The sequence below is a fragment of the Astyanax mexicanus genome, unplaced genomic scaffold, assembly GCF_023375975.1.
Source record: "Astyanax mexicanus isolate ESR-SI-001 unplaced genomic scaffold, AstMex3_surface scaffold_35, whole genome shotgun sequence".
Classification (NCBI taxonomy): Eukaryota; Metazoa; Chordata; class Actinopteri; order Characiformes; family Acestrorhamphidae; genus Astyanax; species Astyanax mexicanus.
Window position 1 is genome coordinate 1854870 of NW_026040045.1, and position 27203 is coordinate 1882072.

At 43.7% G+C, this 27203-nt stretch overlaps 1 protein-coding gene across 1 annotated transcript; it reads left to right on the plus strand.

The window, feature by feature from the left end:
• The first annotated feature begins 5919 nt into the window (after nucleotides 1-5919).
• On the plus strand, nucleotides 5920-6780 carry LOC125790239 (myb-related transcription factor, partner of profilin-like). The gene is made up of 2 exons (XM_049473234.1): nucleotides 5920-6378; nucleotides 6473-6780. The coding sequence occupies exons 1-2, from the start codon at nucleotides 5952-5954 to the stop codon at nucleotides 6778-6780; spliced, it is 735 nt and encodes a 244-aa protein (XP_049329191.1). The 5' UTR covers nucleotides 5920-5951.
• The last annotated feature ends 20423 nt before the right edge of the window (nucleotides 6781-27203 follow it).

The following is a 27203-nucleotide window of genomic DNA, read 5'->3' on the forward strand; positions in this document are numbered from 1 at the left end:
CGAAATTTACTTACATAATCCAAAAGATTTGTAGGTTTATCTACAGTACCACTGGTCAAAAAGGACTCCTTAAGCAACTTTAACGGGCCACGGACAGTATGTCCAAACACAAGTTCGGCAGGACTAAAAGAAAGGGATTCCTGTACTGCCTCACGAGCTGCAAACACAACAAGAGGAACTCCTTCATCCCAGGCTTTACCACTGTCCAAACAAAACTTGCGCAACATAGATTTTAATGACTGGTGAAACCGCTCTAAAGCACCTTGACTCTCAGGATGATATGAGCTAGAAACAACGTGCTGAATATTCAGGGTTTTCAGAACTTGAGCAAAAAGTTTAGACAGAAAATTGGTTCCCTGGTCAGTCTGTATGATTCTGGGTAAGCCAAAAGTAGAGAAGAATTTCAGTAATGCTTGAGTTACACTTTGAGCTGTAATTTTCCTTAAGGGTATTGCCTCAGGGAAACGTGTAGCCGTACACATGATTGTTAGAAGAAACTGGTTACCTGTCTTTGATTTTGGCAGTGGTCCTACACAGTCAACTAAAACCTTTTCAAATGGTTCACCAACAGCTGGAACAGGACACAGAGGAGCTGGAGGGACCATTTGGTTTGGTTTACCTGTAATTTGACAGACATGACATGAGCGACAATATTTTGAAACATCAGTTTTCATACCAGGCCAAAAGAAATGCTTAAGAATGCGGCTGTAAGTTTTTGTAATGCCCAAATGACCTGCCCACGGACTATCATGAGCTAAGGACAACACATGCTGCCTATAACCTACAGGGACTACAATTTGTACAGCGCTGTAAAGCTCAGGATCCTGTCGGGACCTCCAATTACGCATTAGCACATCACTTTCCATAAAATATGTAACCGACTTGTCAGGCATTTTTCCCAGTTTACCCACAATAGTAAAATATTTTAGCAAAGATGGATCTGCTTTTTGTGCCTCTACCAGCTGATCACGACTGATCTTCCACTCAATTTGTAAATTGTCAGTGAAGATGTTCGGAACCTTTTCCCCCTGTTGAGAACTCGAACCGGAATCAACAGGACACACGACCTCTGAAACAGATTCAGAAAAAAAGGAATCAGCCAGTGTTTCCACATTATCAAACGCTCGGGACTGAGCACGAGTAAAAACACAGGCGGGAAAAATATCAGAATTTTCAGCACTAATATCAGACATAAAGGCATCACTTGGAGCAGTCAGAACCTCCAAACTCGGCAGAACTTTCCCTCCCGCGATGTCATTTCCCAAAATGAAATCAATTCCCTTCACAGGCAAGGCAGAGCACACGGCAACTTTAAAAGTGCCAGAACACAGGTCAGATACCAGCTGAACATAATGTAAAGGTTCTTTAATATAACCCATTTCAAGCCCCTGGCATACAGCGAACGAACCGCAAAAAGACTGTTCAGAAAACGGCAGCACATCGGCTAAAACAAAAGACTGAGCAGCCCCTGTATCCCTTAAAATGTGCACGGGTCTTAAACTAACGTTTCCTTCCAGACACATACTGCCAGTTAAAATAAAAGGCTGATAACAAGGATCTACATCAGGTGATCCACCGGAACCCACATCAACAATCTCAGACTCCACAGGACCAACAAATGCAACCCCTTTTGCTTGATTAAAACTGGTATTTTGTTTACTTTGTCTCTCCTGTTTTTTCTTAAGCGCCAAACAGTTAACAGCAATATGTCCCGGCTTATGACAATAAAAGCATTCCTTGTCATTAGATCGCGGAGGCGATCGGCTACCAGAAACAGATTTAGATCTATGTTCGGATGTATGCTCTACTTTAAATGGTTTAAAAGCCTGTTTGTGAGTGAGAACGAACTCGTCTGCTAAAACGGCTGCCTGCAACGCCGTAACAGGTGCACGTTCATTTAAAAACATCACAACACGTTCAAGGAGGCAATTTTTAAACTCTTCCAGCAAGATCAGTTCCCTCATAGACGCTAAATCAGTAACTTTGCTTGCACTGCACCATTTATCAAACATGACTCCTTTCTCACGCTCAAACTCTACAAACGACTGAGCGGGCAATTTCCTAAAATTTCTAAAACGTTGCCGATAAGCTTCTGGAACACGTTCATAAGCTCGAAGGATTGTAAATTTAACAATATCATATTGCGAGCTTTCACTAAGTGACAGAGCTGAGCAAACCTCCTGTGCTTTCCCTTCTAATTTGCACTGCAACAATATAGACCACACATTTTTCGGCCAACACAGTGTAGTAGCAAGCCTTTCAAAAACATTAAAATAACTGTCCACTTCACTCTCCCTAAATGGGGGCACTAATGAAACACACTTGGTTAAGTCAAATGAAGCGGTGTTCGATAGTTCGGTAGATGTAGACCGTTCAACAGGCGCTTGTGTAGCAGCATTAAATTGAACAGCAGAACCAGTGGGCGCGGAAGCTGCCATGGAAACCGGCTGCTCCTGTTGGACAGAGGCGAGCTCCCTCATCTTTATCTCCAACTCACGCAGCCTGACCTCCTTATCACAATCCAGCTCCATTTTTCGAACAGCCAACTTAAAATCAAACTCCGATTTCCGAGCCTTCTCTTGAGCCTCCAACCGGAGACGGGCCAAACGAACTTGTACATGACTGTCGGTCAAAGACCGAGATGAATGGGAAGACCCTGGAGAATACAGCTCATAAGGAGGTAAACCAGCTCTCACCTGAGGCTCCTCACTGACCCCATCAGTCCCCTCTGGAATTTCCGGCTCCCCAGAGACACGCAGCGGCGACTCCTCGCGGTCAGGTGAATTACCCCGGTAAGGCGAAGCCTCCCCATCCGGAGAAAGTGCTGGTGCTGGCTGAAGAAGATCATGCCCCGTAGTTGTATCTACCTCAGAACGCGCGGCCAACACCCCTACATCTACCAACCGACTAAGAACAAGCTTGTGAATCTCCGACTTTAACAAAGCCCTCGAGATAGGAAGACTGAAGTGGCTAGCTATAGAAATTAGGTCATCTTTCTTGCACATTTTCAGTACTTCATAGCTAGGCTTATCAATAAACTTCTGTAAATTAAACTTTTCCATTTAATCTCTCTTGATTCTGGACAGTACTAACCTAAAATGCTGCAAAGCACATAAATATAAGTACCAATTCCCCAATCAATAAACTCAGCGCACCAACTTAACCCAAATCCATCACCAACCATCCAACCTCACACACCTAAATCAAAACCCAGGAAATATAAAGATCCCGGACGAGCCCCCAAATGTTACGTTCCCCTCTGATGTAACTAGGGGTAAAGAGGAGTAACATTGGGTGTGTGATGGTGGATGGAAGGGAAAGACCAGGACAACAAGAATTGCGTATTTAAACAATGAACATTTAATGTTTTTTTAAAGGCATAAATAGTATAAAACAGTAACATTTACAGGGATGAAAGTACAAACGTACATTAAACTATTAGAATTAGATTGATTTAGAATGGGTAAATTTGTATTAATTTGCGTTAATGTGCTCTCACCAGGCGAAGGTGGACAAAGGATGGTGCCAAAGAAATGAAAAAAAAAAAAAACAGCTTACCTACCTAGCCAGGTCTAACCTAACCATAAAGGAGAAAAAAAAACAAGCAGTGGCACTCGCCCCTTACCTAGTGTGTCTAACAGAGATTTACCTACGTGTTGTGTACAGGCGCGCCCAGTCTAACCTGTCCACACATCGCTGAGAACCAAAAGAGAGAGAGAGAGAACTAATTAGGTGGGGAAGCAGACAGGGCGAGAAAACCCAGAGGCTACATATACAAATTAACGCCGAAGCGCTAGAACCTCACAGCCAAACATCTCACAAGCCAAACAAACTACAAGCTTCCCCCAGACTGACACTCTCACAGGTGAATCCATTTATGTGCCAAGGACCGCCCCCTAGCTACCAGCAGCGATCCCAGTTGGACGGCAGACACGGCCATGCAGCGTTCAACACAACCTGCAGAGAAAATAGGATAGAGAAGAGGGCAAAAGAAAAAAAACACAAAAAAAAACATACGTGCCCTACTGACACGTAACACATAGGCAATGACATGTTTTGCTCATCGATGTCTTGAGAGAGTACAGCGCAGATTTCTTCCTCACTGGCATCAGTTTGGGGTTAAAAGACTTACTGAAGTCTGGGGGAATTAGAACTGGGGCAGTGGTCAAGGCCTGTTTAATGTCCTCAAAAGCTTGTGAGCATTCCTCAGTCCATGCCCAGATAGCATTCTTTTTCTTCAGGGCATTGAGGGCGGCAGCCCTTTTCGGCAAACCAAGGAATAAACCGGTGATACCACCCTGCCATCCCCAAAAACCTCTGCACCTCTTTGACAGACTGAGGTTGAGGAAAACCCTACACTGCCTCCACCTTGCTGGGCTCTGTACTTATGCCCTCCCTAGAGACCACATGACCCAGAAAGGTGAGAGAGGTTGGTAGAAGGTTGCCTTTCTTCAGATTTAATGTCAGTCCTGATCAGTGAAGACGCTCAAACACTAATTGAAGATGAAGAAAATGTTGCTGGATCGAAGAGGAGTAGACCACAATGTCATCTATATAGACAAAGCAGGTTTTCCCCTTGAGACCCCTTAAAACTGTCTCCATCAGGCGTTAAAATGTTGCGGCAGCATTCTTGAGACCGAAGGGAAGAACCAAAAATTCATATAATCCTTCACAGGTGACAAATGCAGATTTCTGGACACTGTCTCTCTCCAGGGTGACCTGCCAGTATCCACTCTTAAGGTCAAGCGTACTGAAAATGGTTGCTCCATGAAGAGACTCCAAGATCTCTAGCACTTGAGGCATTGGATAGCCATCCAGGTGGGTTTTGGTGTTCAGTCTCCTGTAGTCAAGGCAGAACCCCTTACCTCCATCCTTCTTGGGCACTAGCACCACCGGAGCGGCCCATGGGGAAGTAGCTGGACGGATTAAGCCTTTCCCCATCATCTCTTCTACTTCCCTTTTGATGAACTGTTGTTTCTCCATTGGCACTCGGTAGGGCCTTTGGCGGACAGGGAGTTCATCAATGGTGGTGATGCGGTAGACTTTCTACTTGCCATTGTAACTCTGCATCAGGGGTTTCTTTGATGGGCTGAGCGATGTAAAGATGCATGTTTGCAGTAAGTGGTGATGCTCCCTTTAGGTTAGTGTTCGTTGTGTAGAATCGGGCTGTGCATCCTCCTGGCAGGCAATACGTGGTGTCTTGGAAATTGAGGTTAAGGCTGAATGAGTGAAGGAAGACCACAGCCACAATGAGAGGAAATGCCAAATCCCCGTGGCCCATTATGTAAAATGGGTGGTGCTTGCAGCTCGAACCTGGCCATCAGCAAGGAGAAAATTTTTATCCCCACAAGGCCTCCAGACCTCCTTCTGCTCTTTCAGTGTTTCCCACAGAGATTCTTGCATCATTGAATAAGTGCTGCCAATGTCCACCACAGCTGGGACGTCCCGCCCTCGGATGAAGAGTGGTAGAGTCAGCACCCCAATGGGAGATGGAGCAGATTGGAATACGCTTGCATGAGTAGGGTTCTGAGATGAGCCCTTCCGACCAGCCTTGGAGACCTGAAGTCTATTGCCTGCAGTATCCTGCTGCACCTGATTCCAGTAACTCTTTGCCGCAGATAGGTCTCTCTCCACCAGTGTTCCTACCCTCACAAGCTCATCCACAGTCTTTACTGTCCCTCTCAAAAGGCTTGCCTGCCTGGGATTGCAGTTTCTCAGAATAGCCTGAAGTAGGTCTTTCTCAGCCATATCCTCCCTTCATTTTAAGCATAGAGCTCTGTATTGGAAAGAAAAATCTCTGATACTCTCATGAGGTCCTTGTCTTTGGTCCCTCAGCCAAATAATATAATCTGCTTATAAATGTGCGCAGCTGACCAAGCCTCGCACTCCGCCTCCGAACCGCCCACATTTACCCATAAAAGGTCCATGCAAATCACCCAATGAATATTTAAATGAGTGATTCCCCATTCATTCTGATCGGGATGATGGAGGAACGCAAAGCAAAGAAGCGAAATTTTGGAGATTGTGAAGTGGAAATCCTTGTTTCAGAGGTTGAGGCAAGGAAGGATGTGTTGTTTGGTGGCATTAAGTTTGTTGAGTGGCAGCATGTGGCTGCAGCAGTAAACAATGTAAGCTCCACAAGCCAAACTATTGCAGAGGTAAAGAAAAAGTGGTCAGATTTAAAAGTCGACGCAAAGAAGCAAATTGCTTTGCACAGAAAAAAATTAACTGCAACTGGAGGAGGAAAGGCTACACCTGCACCGTCTCTTTTTCACGAGAGGATGGCTTCAAGAATTGGGGAACCCCTGTTAAGCGGAGTGGTGAGTGAGAAGGAGGGTGACACGGACTTAGCTGATGAACCCTGCACAGAAGAACCAGGTAACTTTTTTAAACATATATATTTTATATATTTGAATAAAGACGCGAAAACTAGGATTGCTACTTAGAATTGTTTATTGAACATTTTTTAAAGATGGGACTGTGGATGTTGAGAGTGGCCATGAAGCGGAGGACTGCCAACCCGGCCCCAGCGGCATCTCCGGTGCCGCTCATGCCTCCAGCGGAGTCTCCAGTGCTGCTCATGCCTCCAGTAGTGTCTCCAGTGCCGCTCATGCCTCCAGTGGTGTCTCCGGTGCCCCACGTGTCTCCTTCCATGGTCGTGTTCTTACTGAAGCTGTGCTGCAAACACAAGTCAACACAAATGCAGCAATTGAAAGGCTAACAACTGAGATGAGAGAAATAAAGGGGGTACTATCAGAAATGTCAAGCACATTAAAATAACTTGTTAAAAAATACCTTTGCGTTGATCTTCAGTTATTCACAATCGAAGCATCACGTCCTCGCGCAGTCTAACTGCTTGGAGAGAGTCTGGTGGGTAAGGGTGTGGATCTGGTTCAGGGTCCTCAAGTTGGTTGGCAGTTAACAGGGAGAGACAATTTTCTGTGCTATATTGTGTAGCACAGCACATGCTCTCACAATCTGGCAAACCTTTTCTGGACGGTAAAGCAATCTCCCACCTGACGCATCTAAACAACGCCATCGGCCTTTTAGCAGCCCGATGGTGCGTTCCACAACAGAGCACGACAAAGCGTGTGCATCATTGTAGCGTCTCTCTTGTCTGCTGTGTGGGTTGGGGAATGGGGTAAGAAGCCAGCGCTGGAGGGGATAGCCACTGTCGCCTATAAAAATGGTCCAGAAATAAGGCTGCTAATAGATTATTGTATAAAACTGCTTAAAGTCTTGAATAACCACTTTAAAGTTTTCACTTACCAAGAAGCCAACCATCCGGCACAGCTCCGTTTTCAAGCCGGTTTCCTACACTACTATTCCTCAGAATAAAGGAATCATGTGTTGAACCAGGCCATCGAGCAACCACATTGGTTAAAATCATGGTCGCATCACAAATAACCTGTATGTTTATAGAATGAAATTGCTTTCGGTTGATGAAAGCAGCTTCATTCTGGCTCGGCACCTTTTATAGCAACATGAGTGCAGTCAATTGTTCCGATTACATTTGGGAAACTGGCCACTGTTGCAAATTGCGCTTTGATTTGAGCCTGTTCATTTGCAGTGTAAGGAAATCTGATGTACCGACTTGTCAATCTGATTATGCCAGCTAATACGGCTGGCATTATGGAGCTTAAAGATGGTTGAGATATTCCTGACCTGTCTGCTAATTCTCTCTGAAAGCTACCCGTCGCCAGGAATCCAAGAGTTGTTAGCACCTGTAAGTGGACATGTATTGCCCGATACCACAACGTTGGTCTCTGTAAATCTGTCCCCAACTCGGCACACAGTTCCATGAGAATGGCTCTTGGAAACCTAAATCGGCTTATCTCTCTATATCTTCATGATCTCTGAAAACACGTTGTCGCCGTATTTGTCGGTTAGCTACGTCCTCAAGTAATGCCAAAAACGCCATTATAACAGACAGTGCCTCACTATTTTCTGCTTATATATAGAGCTGTTATTTCATGCAATTAGGTACAGCTGTTTATGATCGTAATTATCTGCAACTATTACCAGCCCTTAACACTTTCCTCTCTCTTTATTATAGAGTATAATTTGTTGCAATAATAATAATATTTACATATTCATATATATATATATATATATATATATATATATATATATATATATATATATATATATATCACCTTTAGATTTTACAACTGTGAGATAAAACAGATAATACAAATAAAACTGAAATAAACTACAAAGTGAAATATACAAGTTAGTGGAAAATTAACACTACATATACATATAATACAGAATAAGATACAGAAATTATTTTAACTATACATGCAGAAAAAAATATTGAAACAAGTAATGCTTAATCTTCCTTTGTTAATTTTGATTTATGTGGTAACTAATATGCGGAAGGAAGAAAGGCTTGCGCATTTACTTACAATTCCCTACTTTACCACATGATGCCACTAATTCCCGCTCTCTCCGCACACTTTTGAAGGCATACGCATGCCTCAAACCTTGCTTAAATGTACGCTCGTTTTCACGCCAAGTATTTCTTTATAAATCACAATTCTTGCGTGAGATGTTGCTTACGCACATTTCTGCCCTCTTTTTATGCGTACGCACTCTTTATAAATGAGGCCCGAGGTTCTGACCGACTTCATCTCTGCCTTCCACCAGTCTTTAGCTGTACCTGACAAAGCGGACGTGAGAGCAGCCAGTATCTCCAGGTCGTTCAAAGGCCGGACAGCTAGGAACTCCTCACACTTCTCAATAAAAGCCAAGGGATCTTGCTCTTCATTGAGATCCCCATACCTTGGAAACTCTAGCTTAATGGGTGGACTCAATGGTGTAGTAGTCAAGCTGTCACCGATGGTACTTGGTTGGGCCTGTTGAGAGACTCCAATGGTGCGTAGCATAGTGTGGGATGAAGGAAGGGGAGTAGAGGTTACGGGAAGTAGAGTTTTAAATCTCTTCTCTAGCTGTTTGTCCCTTCTGGTTAAACAGTCCAGCACTGTCTTTCCTAGTTCCATTACCTTCAGGTCTATCACCTTCTTAAATTTCTCGTTTTGTCTCTGCAGTTGGTATGTGAGTCGTTTTTCAATTGCCTTGTCACTTTGTCCCAGCTCCTCTTTTACATTCTTCAGTTCCTCTTTTAGTGCCTTGCCCAAGCAATCATGTTGCTCCTGCAGCTTGTTTTCAAGGCTGCAGATCCTCTCCTCTATTTTCTGCAGTCGCTCGGCTAGACCAACTTGAATGCTGTCTTCTGGAGGTGGTGGAGGTAGTGGCCAGTCAGGTGCCTACTCTTGACCATCTAAGCTCTCATCCTCTTCCTCCCCATCCGAAGCAATGTACAGATGGCTCAAGGTGTCAATGATATCACTCACTGCATCCCGTCTTGTGACAAATGGGCCGGCTGTAAAATCTAGTGGGGGTGAGGTTCCAGCCTCCATCTCTGACTGCTGGGCTGCCATAACACAAGACACAGGTATGAACACAGATAAAAGCAAAAATAGCTAGAACACCGAAGGTCCCTGTTCGGGCGCCACTTTGTAACCGTAATCCTAAAGAACTCAATAAGATTAATGCTACAAAAATATTTAGGGGGGATACCACACAGGTCTGCTTAAATGCTAATGTGTTAGTTGAAGGGAAGAGGTAGCTAAGAAGTGTCCAACAGATTCACACTACAGCCTTGAATGTATATATAATGCACTTTTTAGTGTCAGTGAGGTATAATGACCAAAAACATTATTAATAACAAGCAAAAAAAAAAAATGGATAGCCCCAAAAACAAAAAAACAAAACAAACGACTGCAGAGATAAACAAACAAACACCCCCCACCGCCCAACAAACAAATATACAAACAAACAAACAAACACCAGAGCCCAAAGTCCTTTTTGTGCCTTCCAATAAATCACTGTACAAAGTCTATATAAGCATGCTCTTGGGTTTGAGGAAATCCTTTAGATAGAAGAACTTAGAAGCCCCCACCAGTTATGATGCAGACCAGATGGAAAATTAACCTGAAGGAGAGATAAGCACAGCTGGATTGGAGATAAGCACAGCTAGGCCTTCAACAGTCCTCAGTCCAAGCTACTCAGTCCAAACAAATTAAGAACCTCCTTCTGCACAAGAAGGTAAAAATGAGTCCACAACCACCATGCTGCTAGCATTAGCATACTAGCATTTTAGCATTAGCATGTTAAAATAATAAAGCTAACAGAAATCACATTAACATCAACATTATTAATCAACATTAGCATAGCATTAGCATAGCATTAGCATAGCATTAGCACAGCATTAGCACAGCATTAGCATTAGCATAGGATTAACATGGTAGAAACAGCATACTTAAAACCAACATAAAGCTTAAACATTCTAGCAACATCAGCTTATTTAGTATAGCAAAGCACAGCATAGCATAGCATAACATATAAGCATAGTAACCCTTAGTACTTACAATGAGCATGAATGAGTTTCCCAAAAAAGAGGTTACCAAACAAAGAGTACATGTACCTATAGGACAACTCTCTACTACCTCTTCTTCTTCTTCTTTCAGGTTTAATGGCGGTTGGCAAACCAATTAAAGGTGCATTACCGCCATCTACTGAACTGGAGGGCGAATGTGATTTCGGGAAGTGACGAAACTAATCTATATAACCCATTTAAAATTAATAGAGATAGAGAAAAAGGGGGGGAATGAGGAGGGGAAGAGGGGAAGAAGGGAAAGAAAATAATAATAGTAATAAAAATAAATAAATAAATAAACAAAAAATAAATAATAAAATAATAAAAATAATAACAACAGAAATAGACTGTGTCAAATTATGTTGAATAAAACCAACACTTTTAAGAAAATGAAAAAGAAGTTTATGGACAATGCCCACTCCAGAACCATATGACAGCAACTCCTTTAAAGAGAAATCTGTGTGACCCTTTCCCCTTAGCATATCGACAAATATTCCCCTGTACTCATTATATTGTTCGCAATGAAAAAGAATATGTGCAACTATTTCCCTTTCCTGACAATGACGACAAAGCCCGGTGTCATGTTTTTTAAAGAGGTGCAGAGAAGAATTTAGCAAAGTGTGACCCACCCTAAGCCTAGTCAGGATAGTCTCCTGCCTCCGACCATACCCCCCACTGTCACTGTCCCAAACCAACCCTTGGCTGTATAGCAAATAAATGCCTTCCCTTGTCCTCCTGCTCCCATGACATCTGCCATAAGTTTCTTACATATAGTTTAATGACCACCCGTGCCTCTGCTTTACTAAGAGGGATGTCATAGTTGCCATCAACACCCACATGTGCAGGAACCCATAAAAAATGGACAGAAATCATCTGCATATGCAAACAAAATAAGGCTTGATGTACTTCAAGCACAAGATCTAGTCTACACTGAGACCAGACAGACTGTATACTCTGCAGGGCTGATAAAGAATCTGAGCAGATCACTATTCTCAAGGGGCAGACTTCTTCAGCCCACTGTAATGCCAGCAGAATGGCGACCAATTCCGAGGTGAACACCGATAAGTTATTAGACAGTCTTCTAGCAATAAAGACCTGAAAGTCTGGAATAAATACTGCTGCTGCTGTCATTCCCCCAGAAGGGTTCTTTGATCCATCAGTATACATTTGTAGATAACTGTAATACCTCATTGTCAGATGTTTATGTACTACCATAGATGCATAAGGACTCTCTGGGTCACCAAACTTTTCATCTAGTAGTGTCAGGTCTACACTAGGTACCGTAAATAGCCACTGTGGAATCACAGGTCTAGGTACAGAAATACCAAAGCCACAGGCCCGTAATCCCATGTCTTCTGCCTCATGAGAACTGATACACCCAAAACTTCTGGCTGGACCATGCAGCTGGTCATTGCAATTATCCAAAACAGCTTTCGTTGGGTGACTCCCAACGTGTCCCTGCAGGCTAAACCAGTATACAGCAGTCAGTGCCATTCGCCTAAAATTTAGAGGCATCTCTCCAGTCTTAACTTGAAGAGAAGCCACCGGGGAGGATCTAATCGCACCACAACATAGTCTTAGTGCCTGAGCCTGTAGTACATCAAGCACTTTCAGGTGAGTCACAGCAGCTGATCTATAAGCCATACAGCCATAATCAAACACAGAATGTATAAGTGCGACATATATGCTCAAGAGGGAGGAACGGTCAGCTCCCCAATCACTACCCGCCAGACACTTAAGTACATTCAGCCCTTTCTTACATTTATCAGACATTTTAACAATATGCTGCTTCCAGGTCAGCTTCGAATCCATCCACATACCTAGAAATCTTATCACTTTAAGCTGTTCAAGCACCTGATTATACATTTCAAGCCCTAGAGCACTCGTACAACGTTTCTGTGAGAAGCAAATGACCTGGGTCTTTGAGACTGAGAATTTGAACCCCCATGTGTTTGCCCAGAGTTCCACTGTAGTAATAGCCTCCTGCATTTTCCGAGTAGCATAGACCAGATTCTTACTTCTCTTCCATAAAGCCCCATCATCTGCATAAAGAGACTTCCCTATGTCTGGACCGAGCTCAGAAAAAATGTCATTTATCATTATATTAAACAGAATAGGGCTGCAAACACTGCCTTGTGGAGTCCCATTTTCTATATCATAGATGGTAGAAAGGGCCGTTCCCACCCTAACCTGAATGGGCCGATTCATTAAAAAGTCCAACACCCAATTGTACATTCTCCCATTAATGCCTAGCCTGGATAATTTAATAAGCAGTCCTTCCTTCCACAGCATATCGTATGCCTTTTCGATGTCAAAAAACACAGCAACAACCACTTCTTTATGTAAAAGCGCTCTCCAAATGTCAGACTCCAAACACAAAACTGAGTCCATAATCATTCTACCTTTACGAAAGCCACTTTGATAGGAAGAAAAACTATTGCTCCGCTCAAGAAAAAAGGACATCCTATCTGTCAACATGCGTTCCATTATTTTGCCTATATGAGACGTCAATGAAATGGGTCTGTAACCAGTTACATCTGATGGGTCCTTTCCAGGTTTCCCTACAGGTACAACTACAGCTAGTTTCCAAGCCGACGGGAGCTGACCCATTGTCCAAACTTTATTATAGAATTTTAAAATCACCCCAAGAGAATCATCAGATAAATGTTTCAGTTCAATCAGCTGAAGTTCACAGTCTAAAGCAATATCATAAACAGCTTTTTTAAGCAGTACGTGAGGATAACTAGCAAGAACTGCCGCTCTGCAGGCCAACATATCCTCACTTAAATTTGCACAACTATGCACTTTAACAAAAGCCTGAGCCAGAACCTCCGCTTTATCCTCATCAGATACAGCCTCCTGGTCTCCCTGATGTAGTACAGGAATAGTTATAGTGTTTCTAATACCCCTCATTTTCCTTATCATATTCCACACGGATATCTGTCCCAATACAGCTACAGAATGTCCTCCAGTAATCCTTTTTAGCTGATTTAACAGTCTTCCTAACAACAGCTTGTGCTTGTTTATACTTTATTAGGTCAGAAGATAAAAGAGCCTTTCGTACAACACGGAGAGCTTTGTTTCGCTATCTGATCACCTCCGAGCATGTTGCTGTCCACCAAGGAACTACAACCTTCTTACCAATATGCTTCTTATAAAATAGTGTCCTCAGCAGACCTATATAAAATCTGACACAGGTCATCATTACAAGCATCTATATTCCCAGACATCGACCAGACCTGCAACCTCCTATCGCACAACTCAGAGTACCTCTTCCAGTCGTCTTTTTTAAAATTCCACCTTTTCAAACAGTCTTTTCTGCTTTCAATGACACCTGTTCCCAGTTCACAAATAATTGGATAGTAATCATTCCCTAAAGTGGTATAGTTAGTGCAAGACATCCCAAGTACTTTTACTAGCCAAATCGGAAGAAGCCAGAGTTAAGTCAATAGCAGATTTAGCTTTACTAGAAATATTAAGCCTAGTACCCCTACCATCATTAAGACATACCAATCCTTCTTCCATTAAAAACTCCTCCACAGCCAAACCATTGCTGTCAGTACCAGAACTACCCCATAAATTACTATGTATTAAAATCACCACACCATAATGCCGTTTTTGGGCCCGAACCTGCCATTCTAATCAGAACCTCAACAGAGAGTTTATTACAAGGGTTATATACATTAACGACTCTAAATTTTCAATCTACACCCCATACATCCACCGTTACTGACTCAAATTCACTACTTACATAGCTAACTTTAAAATCAATTCCTTCCTTAATAAAAGTGGCAACACATCCACCATTACCCTGCACCCGATCTCTGCGAATAATTGTATATCCTGTCAGAGAATATGTTAAATGAGGCCTAAGCTAGGTCTCCTGGACACATATTATATCAGGCATACGACTTCTGCTAACCACAAACTGGCATTCCACTGTTGAATCAAAAAACCCATCACAGTCCATCAGTGGACGGTGTGGGAACTGTCCACCCTGCTAAGCCTACACTTATGCCCTCCCAAGTATGGCCCTTAATATCTAGTAGTCTCTCAGCTGATCTAACAATAATTTTAATCCTTCCAGTTCTACTAGAAGTCTGGGCAGTACAGTTAACCACGTCGACCATAAACATGACAAATTTCACCTTGTCAACCACCAGAGTATTCTGAGATACAGGACAATGTGTGTGCTGCCTCAACTCAGCAAAACCAATATTCTGTGCGGACCTATCATCCCTACCCTCCTGAGAAGCAGGCACAGCGACCTCCTTTAGTGCTTCAGCATAAGTTATACCTCGAGTAACACGGACCCGTTGTACTTCCGCAACTCGCTTCCTAACCATACATCCCCACAATTGCAACACTTAGGTTTAGTACCCTCTTCACAATGTCCATACTCATGGTCTCCTCCACAAACACCACATCTCTTCTTCCCTCTACAGGCAGCAGCCACATGACCATATCTCTGACAGTTAAAACATCTTAGAGGTGGCGGTATATAAACTCTAACCGGGAAGCTCACATAACCAAGGTTAACCCGGTCTGGCAAAACTTCCCCATCAAAATGAATCATCACTGAGAGACTATCTCCCTTAACTCCTTCCAGTATCCTTTTAGCCTGACGGCCTCTATAACAGTGCCTTCCACCAGACTACGTTTAATCTGATCCATAGTTACTTCCAAAGGTACTCCTGTGATTACCCCCCTGCAACCATTGAGAATCCTTAAACAGCCTTGACAAAACTTTCTTGCTTCCTAGAGACTTTAATTTTAGCGCTTTATCTCTTTGACGCTCGTCCTTACAAGTAATTAAGATCTTACGTCCTCTCAACACCTTAACGTTGGCCACATCCCCTAGAGCTGATTTCAGTTCAGATGACAGCCTGATCGGATTGAGTACGCCATCAGCGTTAGACTGGAACTGAATAAGAACAAGGTACTCTTCCTTCCTATGCTTCACTCCAATATCTCGCAGTCCACTACCAGGACTACCACCTATCCTCCGACAAACGCCTACTTTTCTTAGGTCGCACCAGATGACACTCTCCCTCACCCGCCCTGTTCCCACTTCTACAACCAAATGAATCTGGCTCACTGCCAGAGCCATCGTCACTTCCGTCCATCCTCACCCGCTCCTCCTCCCTTTTTATACCAAAGAAGGAACAACCTCTAACAGCTCCCCTAATGGATAGGAGGAGGCATAACCAATATTTGTAACCAGGTTGGTTACAATTTATTTTTAGTTTCACTCTTGTGACACATCTTCACTCTCAGTGAGTCTGTTGTAAAATAAAGGAGCTAAAGGCTATTTCCTGACTCCAGTGTCATGTGTACGGAGTTTGGCTGGCTGTCTACCTGAAGTTATAACACATAAGCAAGGACAGTACAGTGAAAAAGCATACATTTCTGGTGCCTCAGCAACTTTGGCTGCAAATATTCATCTAATCCAAAAATGGAAGAGAAACACAGTGATGATGCTTCAGTTTTCAGCTCTAAGAGCATTCGTTCAGCATCCTCAACTACCAGTGCAGCTGCAAGAGCCAAGGCTGAAGCGGCAAAAGCTAGGGCTGCATTCGCTGAAAGAGAGACACAGTTAAAATTGGAGAAGGCACAAAAGGAAGCTGAATTGCAGTTAGGAAAATTGGAGGCTGAACTAGAAGCACTAACTAACAAAGAGAGGCAGCAGCAGCTATTGCACAAGCTGAAGCACTAGAGGCAGCTGAAGAAATGGAGGGTGGTATGATTAAGAGTGAGTCCAGGAAATCACTGTCGGAGAGGAATTTTCCCGAGTGTACAAGCGAATATGTGAAAACACAACAGAGGCTGCTCACTTCACAAAGTTTGAACCTTTTCCTGCCACACCTACTCTTCTGCCTGCTCCTGATCATAGTCTCATCACATGGGGGACTCCATATGTAAGCCATACATACACCGATAAGCCACTTGATGCTGGGAATAAAGTACAAGATACACTTTTACCACCACACCAAGAAAATGCTGGTAGGACTTTTAAGAGGGGTAATGAGTACTGGGCAGATATTAAACCAGCACATCCCGCTATAAGCACAACAGCTCAGTCATGCGTTTTCCAGCAAGCTGCAGTTGGTTCCACATCTACAACTGATGATCTTGCACGCTACTTAGCACGCCGCAACTTGGTCACCACAAGCTTTTTTCAGTTCAATGACAAACCTGAGAGTTACAGGGCATGGCAGTCTTCCTTTAACAATGCTATAAAAGGCTTAGGTATCACATTACATTACATTTGGCAGACGCTTTTGTCCAAAGCGACTTACAATAGTCAAGTACAATGTAAAATAAGTTTAAAGGTAAAAACAACTTTGGATAGGGATAAAAGGAGGTCAAAGGGGAATAATAGGATAGAGGAGTGAAGGAGGGGAAGAAGGAAATGAGGTTAGAAGTAGTTAGTGTGTTAGAGGTGTTAAGAGAGTAAGTGCTCTTTGAAGAGCTCTGTCTTCAGGAGTTTCTTAAAGATAGCGAGAGATTCTCCTGATCTGGTAGTGGAAGGTAGTTTGTTCCACCATTGGGGAACTCTGTATGAGAACAGTCTGGATTGCTTTGTGTGAATGTTTGGCAAAGCGAGGCGACGTTCATTGGAGGAGCGCAGCGGCCGGGAAGTAGCGTAAGCCTTCAGGAGTGAGTGCAGGTAGGAAGGAGCCTGTTCTGTCATCACCTTGTAGGCGATTGTAAGAGCTTTGAATTTGATGCGAGCATCAACTGGTAGCCAATGGAGCTCAATGAGCAGCGGGGTGACATGTGCCCGTTTTGGCTGGTTGAAGACCAGACGTGCTGCTGCGTTCTGGATCATCTGGAGTGGTCTTACTACACAGGACGGGAGGCCAGTTAGCAGGGCATTGCAGTAGTCGAGGCGTGAGATGACGACCGCCAGTAAGGAATTGGATCTGTTGGCGAAATGGCTAGGAAGAGAATCTGCCGAACATGTCAAGAGGATACGCTCAGTACACATCAGCAACCCTGAAAGAGCCTTGATGAGAGCTTGGCGCCGACTCCAGGATTGCTATGCTTCTCCAGAAGTGATTGAATGTGCCTTGTTTAAGAGACTGGATGATTTTCCCAGAATTTCAGCCAAAGATGCTACAAAGTTCAGGGAGTTAGGGGACCTTCTTATGGAGCTGAACTGTGCCAAGGAGGAAGGCTACTCACCAGGGTTGTCATATCTGGATACAGCCTGTGGCATTGGCCCAATCATTGAAAAACTTCCTTTCGCACTTCAAGAGAGGTGGATATCATATGGTTCGCGATATAAGGAGGGCAATGGTGGCTGGTTTCCTCCATTTGAAATCTTTGCAGGGTTCATCTGCGATGAGGCCCGAACCAGGAACGACCCTAGCTTCGCCATTCACAATAGCTCTAGCAGTGTACCCAGAAAACCAGATATCTCTACCTTTAGGTCTTACAATTCAAGAAATGCCATATCGGTCCACAAGACAGATGTCTCTTCGGCTGAAGGCCCTACAAAGGATATTCCCATGAGGAAGAGCGATGGGTCAGGAAAAAATTGTCCAATCCACAATAAAGCACATCCACTCAGGAAATGCAGGGCCATTAGGGCAAAGCAATTCGGAGAAAGAAAGGCATTCCTGAAGGAAAATGGGATATGTTTCAAATGCTGTGCCTCAACAGCACATATGGCTAAAGACTGTAAAGCAGTAGTGAAGTGTGGCGAGTGTGGAAACATTTGGCATAACACAGCTATGCACCCAGGACCAACATCTGCTGTCCCAAATACAGTCTCTCCCATGGCAGACTACGGCGGGGAGGAAAAAGATACCCCAACTGTACCAGCAGTCCATTCCCAATGCACTGAAGTTTGTGGGCCAGGTCAAGCATCTAAGTCTTGTTCAAAGATTTGTTTGGTCAGAGTATATCCCAAAGGTCAGCGAGGCAAGGCGATTAATATGTACGTCATGCTTGATGACCAGAGCAATCGCTCCTTGGCCAGGTCAGACTTCTTTGAACTATTTGACATTCCTAGTGAGTTAACCTCTTTCTCCTTAAGAACATGTGCTGGTACCACTGAGCTGTCTGGTAGGAAGGCAGAAGGCTTCCAAATATAATCACTTGATGGAAGGGTTAATCTCTCTCTCCCATCACTAATTGAGTGCAATGAGATACTTAATAACCGCTCTGAAATACCAACTCCAGAAGCAGCTCTCCACCATCCGCATTTGAAGCATTTGGCAGCGTACATCCCAGAGTAGGATCCAGATGCCGAGATCCTTCTGCTGCTTGGAAGAGACATCATCAGGTTCCATAAGGTCAGGCAGCAGGTTAACGGGCCACAAGATACCCCATTTGCTCAAAGAGTGGATCTAGGCTGGGTTCTGGTGGGTGATGTATGCCTGGGAAGTACACACAAGCCAACAGTGAATACATTCAAAACAACCATTTTGGAAAATGGCCGTTGTACTCACCTCATCCCTTGTGAAAGCTTCATAAACCTGAAAAAGATAGTTTGTCTTGACAAACAGCAAAATCCTCTCTCTCAGAGCAGGAGAGTCACAGACAACAATTTTGGACAAACTGTGTTCAACAGGTCCGTGACAGACAACAAAATTGCCCCATCCATCGAAGACACAGTTTTCTTAAAAATCATGAACCAAGAAGTCCATCAAGACAAGATGCAGAGATGGGTGGCTCCTCTCCCTTTCAGAGTACCAAGACAGCGTTTACCCAACAACCGACAGCTGGCATTAAATCGGTTCTTCTCACTAAGACGCACACAAGAAACCCTGAAATGAGAGAGCAGTTTGTCACATTTATGGAGATGATGATCACGAATCAACACGCTGAACCAGCACCACCATTGAGGGAAGATGAAGAATGCTGATATCTGCCAACATTCAGTGTATACCATCCCAAAAAGCCTGGCCAGATTAGAGTAGTTTTCGATTCTAGCGCCAAGCACTCCGGCATCTCGCTCAATGACGTGCTCCTTACCGGCCCTGACCTCAACAACTCCCTTGTAGGAGTTTTAATCCGCTTCAGAAAGGGATGAGTTGCTGTAATGGCAGATATACAGCAAATGTTTCATTGCTTCTATGTTCGTGAAGACCACAGGAATTTTCTTAGGTTCTTGTGGTATAGAGACAATGTCATGTCTAAAGACCTAATGGATTACAGAATGAGGGTGCACATTTTTGGCAACAGTCCATCACCAGCAGTTGCCATCTATGGTTTGAGGAGGGCTGTTGTAATAGTTAGTAACCTGTTCCCCTGTATGTGCTGCCACCTTCTGATGGGTTTTTGTATTGACGCAGTTTCTACCCATAATGCTGTTCTACTGTTGCTCGTTCTCTCTCTGTTTTTTTTTTTATAAAGAAACCTGAACATGGTGACCCCGAAATTTGGACATTGCGGCACTACACGGCAAGTACGAGGGGAAAACTTGATGGAAACTTGTGTGTAATGCTTCTCGAAGGGGTATGTATGGACTGTCTATCGTAGACAAGCCAAATATCCAGCTGGATATCTCTGTATGAGTAAAGCATGGTACAGCACTACAAACCTCAGACGCAAGTCGACTGGAACTCCAGAGATGCTTATAGTCAATACCGGTATTGGCGCAAAGAAGTTGAACGAATTGTTAATGGCCCCCTCCATGAGGAACATGATAAAGTTAAGCTAAATCATGTATTTATATGGGCTGGTGCACAAGTTGAACGGCTTGTTGAAGCAAAGCAAGCCAAAGACCCTGAATGTAAAGTTACCACGGTAGACGAGCTGTTAAACTGCCTTGATGGAATCCTCACACACTCGACACACTTTCGCGAGGCAAGAGAGGACTTTTATAATGCAAAACAGATCACTAGTGAGAATACTACCGCATTTTACAGTCACATTCTTGAACTCCACAAACAGGCTGACTTAACCGAAGGCTCTGATTTCCTCATTGTGGATAAATTAATTCATGGCTGCACTAATGTTGAATGCAAACGAAAGCTAATGACTAAAGAAAAAACAGTCACAGTAAAAACGTGCTTGGACATGTTACGGCAATACGAGTCTGTGGATGCAACAATGCAACGTTTCACCGAAACACAGGTGCATGCAACATACTCTCACGATCCATCACCCAGATCCCAGCAGCGGGAGGTAACCCGAAAATAAAGCAGCCAGTGACTGATCCCCGTTCTGCCCACCGTGTGTTTAAGCCTGCGACAGGTGACTCAAACAGGGAATGCAGATGGTGTGGTGGACAGACTCATGCTCGTGATAAATGTCCAGCTCAAGATGTAAAATGCAATTTCTGCAAAAAAATGGGTCACTTTGAAAAAGTGTGTAGGCTTAAAAAATCAGTAAAAACCACTAACGCAGTTCAAGTAGCAGACACTGATCTGAGTGCAGAGGAAGATGCATGTGACTATGCCTGACATAAGTACTGTTCAACCCACAAATGTTCATTCACGTGAGGTAATGGCTGATGTCATTTTCCACACCACAGGCGACCATTGCCTACAAGGAAAGGTTGATACTGGAGCAATGACAACATGTATGCCGACTTCACTCTTGCCTAAATTGAACATCACAAAGAACTCCCTACTTTCCGCCAACATTCAACTGCGTAGTGTTACTGGAGCAAGCATACCAGTCAGTGGCAAAATCAAAACAAAAGTCACATGCAATGGCATCACCTGCACAGTTGAAATTATCATTACAAACGTGGGTACAGAGCTTATACTTGGGCTCGAGTTTTGCAAGCAATTCAAACTTGTCCAAATATCCAGTGTGTTCATTCAGAGAAACATTAACGTTGAGGCTGTGCATGTTACAGAGGAGTCTGACATAGACTATGATTCTCTCCAAAAGAAATGGCAACATCACTTACCCCTGGGAAAGGAGACAGGTGATCCCCTGGAGGATTTGAAACGCATATTTCCTGAAATGTTCGATGGTTCTGTCAGTTTATTTGATGGCGAGGCAGAGCTGCAATTGACACCAGGTGCCATACCTGTACAACTCCCCCCACGTGCGGTCCCGGTGAGCGTACTACCCAGGCTCAAGAATGAATTGGATCGCATGGAGGCAGAAGGAATCATACGCCCATGCCCAGAAACAACCAGCTGGGTTCACAATCTGGTGATAGTCGTCAAAAAGAATGGTGACATTCGGGTGTGCCTTGACCCCAAGAATTCAAACAAATCCTTAGTGCGCAACATTCATTACACTGCTTCATGGGAAGATGCCCAAAACACTTTCAAGAATGGAAAATACTTCTCAACCCTGGATGCTAAAAGTGGCTACTGGACACAGAAGCTGAGCCCAGAAAGTCAGCCATTGACTGCATTCAACACCCCATTCAAGAAATACTGCTTTGTTCGCTTACCATTTGGCCTATCTGTATCATCAGAAATCTTCTGTGCCCAAATGGACAAAGCTCTGGCGGGAGTCCCAGGCACATTTCCTTGTGCAGATGATGTCAAAATCCAGGGTTCCACTGAAGAGCGTCATGACATCCACCTTCTTGAGACAGTGAGCCGGCTGCTGGGATTAAATTCAACCCAGACAAGTGTCAGGTGAAAAATACACATATTGAGTACTTCGGAAGAATCATTTCTCCAGATGGTGTGGAATCTTGCCCCAAAAAGGTAAAGGCCATCCTACAGCTTGGCGCTCCAGACAACAAACAGGAACTACAGAGTTTCCTATGGCTAGTCAATTTCATGTCCAATTTCATCCCAAATCTGGCCCAGAAAACAGTCTGCATGCGTGGCCTCCTGAAAAAAGATGTTCGCTACACCTGGACTGCTGAAATGCAAACTGAGTTTGACAGTGTCAAAGCAGGGATCTCACAAGCAATGAAGCTTACACACTTTGATCCTGTCAAACAGGTGGTTATCGAGACAGATGCATCCCTCAAAGGGCTTGGGGCAGTGCTCCTACAAGATGGATGCCCAGTGAAGTTCTTGAGCAAGTCGCTGACCGATACTGAGAGTGAGTATTCGAACATAGAAAGAGAACTCTTGGCAGTGCTTTTTGCATGTGAGAAGCTGCACGTATATGTGTTTGGAAGACGTGTCGACGTTCACACTGATCACAAGCCACTGGAATCCATTTTCAGTAAGCCAATCAGCCTTGCTCCACCACGCCTGCAGAGAATGCTTCTGAGACTCCGCACTTACAACATTCATGTCAAATACGTTGGTGCCAAACAAGTCCCTCTGGCTGACACATTGTCCAGGCTGGTCAAACTTGGCTCAGACCCGACAATTCCAGGCTTGGATGTCAACATCATCCAGGTCCTCAAGATAAGGCATACACGTCTGGCAATCTTGCAGGAGGAAACCAAGTGTGATCCTGTGCTCTCCAGATTAGGTCAGCTGATCAGCAATGGGTGGCCTGATAGTATGCAAGAACTGCCAGATACATTACAATGTTATTGGTGTTTCCGTGACAAGCTCTCATGCACTGATGGCCTCATAATGAAGGGTAGTCGAGTAGTTGTCCCATCAACAATGAGGTCAGACACGCTACAGCGCTTACATGATGGCCACCAAGGCGTATCTGCCACACTCGACGTGAGCTCGACGTGCAGTTTACTGGCCAAAGATGCAGGATGACATCACTGATCTTGTCAATCGCTGCAATGAGTGCCAAATACATGGTGCAAAGAAACCCCGCCCACCAGAGAGGCAAATATCCACGACCAGACCCATGTAGGTTCTGGGTTGCGACCTTATGGACTTCCAAGGCCAGCCTATCCTGGTGTCCATCAATTATCTTTCTGGCTATGTCTTCATAGACCCACTACGAAGCAGCACCACCAGTGTTGTAAATTTCAGGCGATTCGGCCTACCAGAGAAAATCATATCTGACAATGGTCCTTGTTTTCGGTCAGAACAGTTTCAGAAGTTTTGTGAGCTGTTTGAGATTCACCACACCACCACCAGCCCTTACCACCATCAAAGCAATGGCAGAGTTGAACGTGCAATCCAAACTGTGCGTAACATTCTCAAGAAGTGTAAGACTGATGCTGACATCATCTCGACACCCCAATCAGTGCAAACCTGCCATTGCCAGCTGAGTTATTCCTCAGCAGATGCATAAACACTCGGCTTGGTCAGCCACTTGACTCCACTCACCTCACTGAGGAACAGAAGCTCAACCTCACAGACAAGAGAGCAGCCCATCTGAAACCTCAACATGCCCCAGTGGTACACTATGCACCACAGCAGCCTATCTGGTACACTGAGGACTGCTCATCAGAGTGGAAAGCAGGCCACATAGACATTGCCGACAAACATCCAGACTCCTACTGGATCATCACACAAACAGGCAGTCGACTCAGGCGCAACCAACGTGACCTCAAGGCTCGATATCCATTTAGGTCAAGAGCAGCGGCACCTCATTATGCAGATCTCAGCGTCCCTGACAGTGGTCATGATGCCTCACCTGGCACCACTGATGGTGAGGTGACCAATAAGGTTGCCACCAAGTCTACTCCACATGCAGCAATGCCTGATAACGCTCCAGTCAACATCCTGGTCCCCTTGAAACCAGTGCCTCCAGAAAAACCATCACCAGTACTGAGGCGATCTGGTCAGGAGGCCAAGTCCACAAAAGACCCCAACTTTGTGTACACTGTGTACAAAGGCAGGTGCTGAGGACCTAGCCTACAGTAAGACATGTGTAACCCAGGTTATAAAAGTCTGAATTATTTAAAAAGTACATTTTATTATTAAAAAGGGCACATAATTAATATATAGTCTATTACAATTAAGAATAGCTAATTCTTAATAAAAACACAATAAATAAAATAAGTCAATTAAATAAGGAGCTGGGAAAATAATGTAAATAAATACAGACACAAATATTAGAGTAAAATAAACTTTATTTAATCCATAAATAATTATTTTTCATATTTTTGGGAATACTTTGTTGTTTTAGTAGCACGTCACCTATTGCAGCCAATAGGGTGATCGTATTACGCTGACATGAGTGGGAAATACTGTTGACCCTGACCCAGCACTTCCTTTTGGGTCAAGCAGCCGTCAGGAGCAGGTGAATGCTGGAAGAAAGTTGACAGAAAGCTAGATACAAGCCAAACTTAGGTGATAGAAACCTTATTATTATCAGTAATAACTCTCATCTACTCTAAAACGCTGAGCTGGTGGAGCCAAGACGCAGTTTGTGGTGAATGAGGAGCTTATTAGCCTGATACACAGAGGTTTTTCTGCATCGGTCAGGTTTTTTTGACTAGAGTTCAAATTGGATTCCCTCGTTTCTACGTTTGATGGCGAGCCTCCCTGGACTTCGACCCTGAAAGCTGTTTGCAAGTACTGTGGACAACTCTGATCTGTGAAACCCCTTTTTTCCCTTATTGCTGAACTTTTATTCATCTTCAGAGCGGTAGGAGAAATACTCACCATGCCATAGACTGGACTCTTTGCACATACCCACACTTCAAACTCCAACTCCCACCTGTGAAAAAAAAAGAAAAAAAAAAGAACTTTATATTGTTGTGGTTTTGATATATGTATATTGTTTTATTATTTTAAGTGAACTTAATTCTTGAAGTTACAAAATCTAACTAATATTCTTGTTATTTTATTTTGGTATTCTGGTGAAAAAGGGATATTCTGATATTGATACTGAGGTTGATATTGATATTTTGCATATATATAAATATATTATTATTATAGATTTTCCTACCCGGGTAGTAGTAATATAAATAGTATCACATACAACAACATCAGGGAAAGATAATATTGGTATTATTCATATTGAATATTCTATATCTTTTGTTTATTATTTTCTTTTATTATAATAGTATTATAATAGTATTCGTACTTACCTTTTCAATAAACGGAGGCTTCCACTAAGCTCCAAATTCCAGAGACGTGGTGCAGTGTTGTTTCTCACGTGGTGTTGTCCTGGGCTCCGTAGACGATCCTGGTATCTTCTGACCGGCCTATAGTTATCCTTTCTATTGCTCAGTATATTAGTGCTTGATATTAAAATATTGAAAACTAGCTAACACATTACTACTCTGTAGTAATCGTTACAAAAAACTTGGCGAGCCAGCCAGGAGCCTATCTCCATTAAACACACACTCGAGAGCCACACTGCACAACTGTCTAATCAAGCTAAGTTGATTCACACCCTAAAAATGGAGTTCATTGAACGTAATGGTGTAAAAGTTCCTAATTCTGTGGTCGTTAGTGGATTAACTGGGTCAGACTGTGATGAAGAGATGTTTACATTCTTGAGAGAAAATGGTGCCATAAATAGGACACTAAAAGTAGATGACACTAGTTCTGAATTACATTCACAAGTAATTGTAGAATACAGTTCCGGTTCTGCTTTGCAGACATTACAACCCCTTCTACCCTACCGTTGTACGCTTGCCAACGATTCAAATACTGTATGCTGCGTAAGAGCATTAGCGGACGTTTACTGTCAGGGGGCGGGTAGTAAGATCACGCACACTTATGTAGGTGAGCTACAGAGAGTAGCTAAACTAAGTGGGAGGGATTTAGAAGCAGTCCTGAAAGAAGCCCTGGATCACATTGGTGAAATCATTGACTCATCTGAGCCTGTTGAACAGAAAAGTCCTGCAGCAAGCCCCGACCAAACGTCAGAGCTAAACCTGTCTGCATCTCAATCCCAAGCCCTATTTGGTGCTCACCTGAAACCTACCTCTGATGACAGCAGGAGCCATCATTCTGCAAATTCCTTGTCGCCTCCTAAGCACAGATCAGTTCCACTGCTTGATTCTATGACACTCAATCCACCTGAAGTGCAGAAAGTAATAGTGGAGCACATCGTGAGAAGTGAAGATAAATCTCCCTTCGCTGGTTCATCTGTGAGATTGAGAATCTTTTCTGGCAAAGTTCCAAAGCCATACAGCGAGGTCGACTACGACACATGGCGTTCTCAGGTCGGGCTGATGCTCAGCGATCCATCAGTCCATGATAGAGAAGTAACACGCAGGATTCTTGAAAGTCTTCTGTCCCCTGCTGCTGACATAATCAAGCACATCAGTCCAGAGTCTGCAGCCACAACATACTTGCAGCTATTAGATTCAGCCTATGGTATTGTAGAGGATGGAGAAGAATTGTTTGCACAGTTCATGAGTACTCTTCAAGATGCAGGAGAAAAGCCTTCAGCGTACCTGCAGCGTCTTCAGTCTGCACTGAGTCAAGCTGAAAGAGCAGGTGGTGTTTTGGCTCGTGACATGAACCAGCATCTCCTCAAGCAGTTTTGTAGGGGCTGCTGGAATGATAGTTTACTGGCAGACCTGCAGTTAGAACACAAGATAAAACACCCCCCGCCATTCGCTGAGTTGCTGCTGTTACTGCGCACAGCGGAAAACAAGCATGAAGCTAAAGTTGCAAGAAGGAAACAGCACTTAAGCGTAGCTAAACAGAAAACTTCAGTGCACTCACACACTATGTGCAACCGTAGTGTAGTCAGTAGTGTAGTTCCAGTTGAGCCAGTTTCCACTGAAATGAGCGAACTGAGGAAAGAACTAGCTCAAATTAAAAGCCAACTAACCTCCATTCTGAAACTGAAAAGTGAAAGAAAAACCTGTGTGAAGCCTGAATCTTCATCAGAACCACTGAGACAACCTAGACCTACAAAACCTGACCATGCACAGAAGAAAGAGAGAAAGACTTTGGCTAAGAAAAACACCAGTGAAAAGCCCAAGCCCTGGTATTGTTTTCGCTGTGGAGAAGATGGACACATTGTGGCTAATTGTGAGGCTGAAGCTAAC

Excerpts from the sequence above, each read along its gene's own strand:
- LOC125790239 (XM_049473234.1), top strand. The coding sequence starts at position 5,952 with ATGAGTGATTCCCCATTCATTCTGATCGGGATGATGGAGGAACGCAAA. Across the intron at positions 6,379-6,472 it reads ACCCTGCACAGAAGAACCAG|ATGGGACTGTGGATGTTGAG; the intron begins GTAACTTTTTTA and ends CATTTTTTAAAG.